At 34.3% G+C, this 6067-nt stretch overlaps 1 protein-coding gene across 1 annotated transcript; it reads left to right on the top strand.

Annotated features, from left to right (window-relative positions):
• Positions 1-304: 304 nt before the first annotated feature.
• GTF2A2 (general transcription factor IIA, 2, 12kDa) lies at positions 305-4955 on the top strand. The gene is made up of 4 exons (XM_006902781.1): positions 305-425; positions 1917-2021; positions 3072-3198; positions 4663-4955. The coding sequence occupies exons 1-4, from the start codon at positions 354-356 to the stop codon at positions 4686-4688; spliced, it is 330 nt and encodes a 109-aa protein (XP_006902843.1). The 5' UTR covers positions 305-353; the 3' UTR covers positions 4689-4955.
• The last annotated feature ends 1112 nt before the right edge of the window (positions 4956-6067 follow it).

The following is a 6067-nucleotide window of genomic DNA, read 5'->3' as shown; positions in this document are numbered from 1 at the left end:
AGTGAGATGTAGTAACACAGTGTCTGCAGCTAGGCTCAAACATAGCAGTGCTGTAAGGATGGCACAGAACTGGCTCTATTAAACAAAGGTCACTGTGAGTCAGAGCTAATTTGATGGCATGTAACAACTATCTAATGGTGTCAGTGTCAAAATCTTAGGGAAAAAACTAGAAAAGTATATTTTAAATATTCCTTGTAATTCTATAATTATTATGTTAGATTTCTATTGTATATTTATTATAGTAAATATGTAACATTATTTATAATGTTACATTCTCATTTTTTACTTTTTTTTTTCTATTTAGGACATCAATGCAAGCCTGAAGAGGAAAAACAATTCCTTCCACCTAAGCCATGGCTTATCAGTTATACAGAAATACCACCTTGGGAAACAGTCTTCAAGAGAGCCTAGATGAGCTCATTCAGGTGGGAGACTAACAAACAGACTAATAAACAGTTTATTTAGATGAGCCTGTAATTATTCTGACCATACTTTATCCCAGGCAAAGAGGTGTGAAGTAAAATAATTCGTACAGTTTGATCCAGCATGTCTTTCTAACAAATAACCTCAAGTTCCTGTCCTGACTACAGGAAACTCATTGTACTGACCTAACAACAGGACATAAAATGTATTAATGACTGAACGAGATTGTTGTTGTTGGGTGTTTTCAAGTTGAATACAGTTCATGGGGACCCCATAAACAACAGATCTGAACCCTGTCCTGCCCTGTGCCATCCTCATCATCTCTGACACTCTTGAGCTGATTACTGCAGTCCTGCCTGCAGTCACTGTGTCAGTCCATCTCGTTGAGGTTGTCTTCTCTTTGGCCAGCTCTACCTTTCCAAGTATGATGGCCCCTCCAAGAAATACCATCTCCTAGCATCGTGCCCAAAATATGTGAGACAAAGTTTTGCCATCCTTGCCTCTGTTTTTTTGGCAATCTAGAGATTTTTGTTACATGTAAGTTGCTGGGTTTTCCCTCTTTGTAATCTTAAGAAAGGGATATTGTCTTTTTTTTTACTAATATTTTTTATCTTTCATATACATTACATTTCATGCATAGACACTGTGTTTAATACAGTCTTTAATTTACATTATATTAATGTAGATTGTGGAAAAGAATTCTTTATAATGTAAAGGTAATTTTGTCCAATTAAATAAGTCTTTAAGTTTAAACTAGAAAATAGAATTTCCATAACCTTCTTACATACACCTATACAAGAATAAGTATTAAAAAAAAAGAATAAGTATTCCCATTTGTTTAGATGTATTTTATGGACCTCAGGATTTATTAAAGATTAAGATTTTTCTTTTTTCTTTAGCTTTTTGTAATAATGGACTCATACAGTATTTGTCCTGACTTAATTCACTCTGCATATTATTCACCAGATGCATCTGTGGTGTGCTGTGGTGTTTGGGAAATCATTATTATTTAATGTTACATAGTATTCCATTTATGATCCATAGTTTGCTTACCCATTTATCTATTGATGGACACTTAGGTTATTTCCATCCCTTTGCTGTTTTAAATAATTCTGTGAACACAGGTATGCATATTACCTGCTCATGTCCTTGTGCTTATTTTGTTAAGTTCTGTGATTATTTTTTCTTCTTTCAGTTAGATGAAACTTGGTCTCCTCAATTTATTGAATGCTTCTTCCTAGACACTTCTAGGAAAGATAGTTTTATTTTGGCTTTGTAACATTACTGTGTGTTTTCAAAATTCCTGTGTTAAGATACTGCAAAAAAGCTTTTCTGACTTTGCTTTCTAATTGTCAGTTATGGCAAAATACAATAAGGAATTCTAGTTTTAAGATCCTAGTTAACGTTGTTTAAATTTTAGATAATTCCTCTATATTTTTATAAAATTTTTTTTTATGTTCTCCCCTAAGGTTTATGACTTTTTCCCCTTTCAGTCTCAACAGATAACCCCCCAACTTGCTCTTCAAGTTCTCCTTCAGTTTGATAAGGCTATCAATTCAGCATTGGCTCAGAGAGTCAGGAACAGAGTCAATTTCAGGGTAAGGACATTTTTCTAAACTCTAAGCCTACACTAATGATTATTAAATGGGAAGATATAGGGGCTACCATATTTATCAATTCTAAAATGAAAAGATGGGCATATAAAAATTTGGAACTGGTTTTTATATACTTACTTTGAAATGACCTGTACACTAAATTCATGCACTTAATTTTAGATACAGAAATATTTTTAAATATTTTCATCCCAGTATTTCACAAATCAGCTTGTGCTGATTTCACAAATGTGAAAATGTGTTTCACAGACGCCCTGAGGAGTCATTGAGATTTCAAATACATTTCAACATTATCTGCAGGGTTAAAGGGAAGGGGCAGCCTGGTCTCTTAGGACCACTCAGTGTTTTTCAAACCTACTTCAGGGAATTAAAAATCATTTCAAGAAAACATCATATTACTTCCCACAACCTCTTGGATAACCTAGCATAGGAAAATGGAAATACCAGTGTACAGTGATGTGTTCTGCTAACTGATGAGGCTTGGTCTCCTAGATGACCAAGATTCTTGTTCTGTTTGGTGGTTAATACTTATTGTAAAAAGCCACTGTGGAAAAGAAATAACCCTAGGGCATTTGATATTGATGGAGTTATAATGACATTGAAGTACATAATGGTGACTGGTTTACTAAGATCATTTATCTAATATTTATTCTACGTTGTGTTGTGGGCATAACCTACAACTCATACAAAAAAGGCATTAAAGACTTAAATGTAAACAATGTATGACAAGAACTTAAGTGTTAATTTTTTCTCGTATATTTACAAACATTTACTACTACATATTAGTTATCAATCTACATATCAGAAACACACAAGAACAAGTTGATAAGACATTATTTGACAATAGTGAAGGAATAAAATGTGCTTGTATTTTATACATGAATTTTAAAATCCCTACTATTGTCAAGTTGATTGTCACTCTGTTTACAGAACTGTTCCATGAATGCCTCTCCTCTTACCAATTGCACATGCCTGAAAACAGTAAATATGAAGAGAAAATTTATAATGATACTGTGTCAATGTTTTGTTTTAAAGGGCTCTTTAAATACGTACAGATTCTGCGATAATGTGTGGACTTTTGTTTTGAATGATGTCGAATTCAGAGAGGTGACAGAGCTTATTAAAGTGGATAAAGTGAAAATTGTAGCCTGTGATGGTAAAAGTAAGTGTTCACCTGATTATTGTGAAAGCCATACTACTTGAAAACTTGTTTTTATTGCTCTTTACAAATTTCTTATCTGAAAGATTGCCTGTCTTATGGCAACCTGGCCTGTGCCCAGTTTAGACTCTGAATTCCAGGTCTAACCCTTCTCATGTTGTGGGAGAAAGAAAACAAATAGATGAGTGAGTTTTTATTATTTCAGTTACAAATGTTAAGTGTTTGTCACCCTTTACACAACCGTTTTTTAACTTGAAGTAAATATTAACTTTATCATTTATCAAAGGGATTTTATATACAGCTTCTTTTAAAGGAATACTTTAAAAGCAGGTATCAACTAAACATAAAAAATCTTGTCAGCAGTAATGCTAACTGGCTAGTCAGAATCAACTCGTAGCTGACCCTCCAGCAGAATTTCAGAGGCAGTAAATCGCAGGGAAAGAGATTGTCCATCCTTATCTTGAGGAGCAGCTGGTGGATTTGAACCATGTGCCTTTGCATTGACAGCACAACTCTTTTCCACTAAGGCACCAGAGCTCACCCAGTCTACTAGATCTGTGCATGTACAGCCTCCAGCATAGACCTAGGAACTGCAGTCCTTAAATGCTCTGGAAGTTGAACATCTCTGCTTTCTGTGCCAAAGTTAGTGGTTTCCTTTTTGCTCTTTTATTTTTTTAAAGAGGTGCTTAACTTTCCTACATATTCTGAACCGTTTTTGGCTTAAAGTAGTTATCCCTAAAATTAGAAAAAGTAACATTTCTCAATGATGGCAAAGAAATGAAGACTTAGTAAAAGTAAGCTCATTTTGTTTCAAAAGTCAGCTTTCTGGAGTAAGTAAAACTGATTTCCTAAGAAAGAAGCTAGAATTTTTGTCTATTTCTTACCAAGATGATCTTCAAATACAGTTCTTTTCTAATTGTTGTCAGGTACTGTAAGGTCAGAACTGACTCATAGTTGCCCCTCTGGCAGTTTTTCAGAGGTAGTTAATTGCTTGGGAGGATATTGCCTGTCTTTTTCCTGCAGAGCAGCAGGGGATTGAATTGCATGCCTTCAGGATTGTAGTGCAGTTTTTTGCCAGTAGGTCACAAGAGCTCCCTCTTTTCTAATTATTTGTTATATTTCTTTTCCTTTTTTTAAATTAAAATTTTGAGACAGCAAGAAGACTTAAGAAGGGGGGGTGGCGGAGATGAGGGAAGGATGTGGTCCCTTAACAGTGTATATTACCTAAGTGTGGTGGAACTAGGTTTTTTCCTAGCATAAATGTGGCAAGGTAAGCATTGACTTTTTACCTCTGCCTTGAGAGTTACTGACATACTCAAGATATTTTTTTATCAGCTTGGCCTACTTTCTTCCTACTGCTCACACCACTGCCATCATCAGTTTGTTTCATGTGTGTACATATACTTAAAATATTTTCATTTAAAATTAAATTCCTTCTTGAGTTTATTTTCTCTTTTTCTTTTCTAGATACTGCCTCTAATACTACAGAATGAACGGGTGGAAATGGCTTTTTTATGCTATCCTCTGTTATGACTCTTGGCCTTTTGAAGAGAAACTTAGAAGAGACTTTTTTAATTTATTCTAGCAATGCAGAAATTACTCCATTGTGCTGTGCTGTCGGAGAAGTCCAGTAGAAAGCTTGTAACTTTAGCCGCTTCCATTCACTTACTACGCAGCATGAAGAGACCCAATTTTTTTTATTAACAAATCAAAAGTTGTTACCTTCCTATAAATATTCTTTAATAAATGAATTTTAAGACATACATTGCATAACTGGTGGACTTTTTCTCCAATATGGCAATACTGGTTACACATGATTTACTGTGATAAAATATTAAAAACAAAATATTACCATTAAACCACAAGTATATAAAAGCAAGACAACATAAGTGTGTAATTCAGTGACAATAATTATATTCCCCATGTTGTACCACTATCACTACTATCCATTTCCAAATTTTACATCATTCCCAAACATGAACTTGGTACCCCTTAAGCAGTAACTGCCATTCTTTCCTCACTTCTCAAGTTCCTAGTACTGTTAACAAACTTTTATTTGTTTTCATTTTATACTGATTTATTTACAGAGTTTGAACACATTGTTTTTCACAAAAGATCCTTCATATTTCCTTCATACACACCCCACCCATCGAATTGTGCAGCTCTGTGTTTAACACTCCACCCCCTCATTCTCTGCTTCCACCGTCTTCCACCCACCTTGGATCCTTATACTCATTCTACAATAATGGTTTTGTACAGTATTTGTCCTTGTGGGACTGAGTTCACTTGGCATAGTGCTCTCCAGTCCCTCCCAAGTTAGGTAATTACAAAAATCATTGCTCCTGCGTGCTGTGTAGTATTCCATTGTATGAATGAACCACAACTTATCCTAGTAAACACTTGTCTCTGTCTTTTTACCTTTTAGTAAAATGATACTGATAAGCATTCTTAAATAACACTGTGTTCCAAGCAAAGGAATGTTTTAATAGTCATGTTAGCGTCATCAATTTTAATTTTTTTTTTCTAAAAGCTTCAACTAAGACAAAAGAAAATGATGTATAGAATTTAATTTTACCTAGAAAAACTTAAGTCCAAAACCAGAGGAATTACTAGTGTGGGAAAAAAATCAATTAAATATAAGTAGATATGAAAAAGACAACCTTTAGCCAACTTCCGTAACAAAACAAAAAACCCTCACCACAAAAACTAGTGCTCACATGACCTGTAAATTATTTCTTGAATTGACCATACTCCCAAGTTTCATACATTTTAGAATGATCTGCATTTTACCAGTTAATAGACTTTCAATAGAAGAAAGTTTCCCTTGCTTATCCTCTCACTAGAAAAACATCTACCATCAAGTCAATTCTGG

Source organism: Elephantulus edwardii, unplaced genomic scaffold, assembly GCF_000299155.1.
Source record: "Elephantulus edwardii isolate Elephantulus edwardi_28Jun2011 unplaced genomic scaffold, EleEdw1.0 scaffold00449, whole genome shotgun sequence".
NCBI classification, from domain to species: Eukaryota; Metazoa; Chordata; class Mammalia; order Macroscelidea; family Macroscelididae; genus Elephantulus; species Elephantulus edwardii.
The sequence above is the reverse complement of the archived record's forward strand: the minus strand, read 5'-3'. Positions and strand labels throughout refer to the sequence as shown.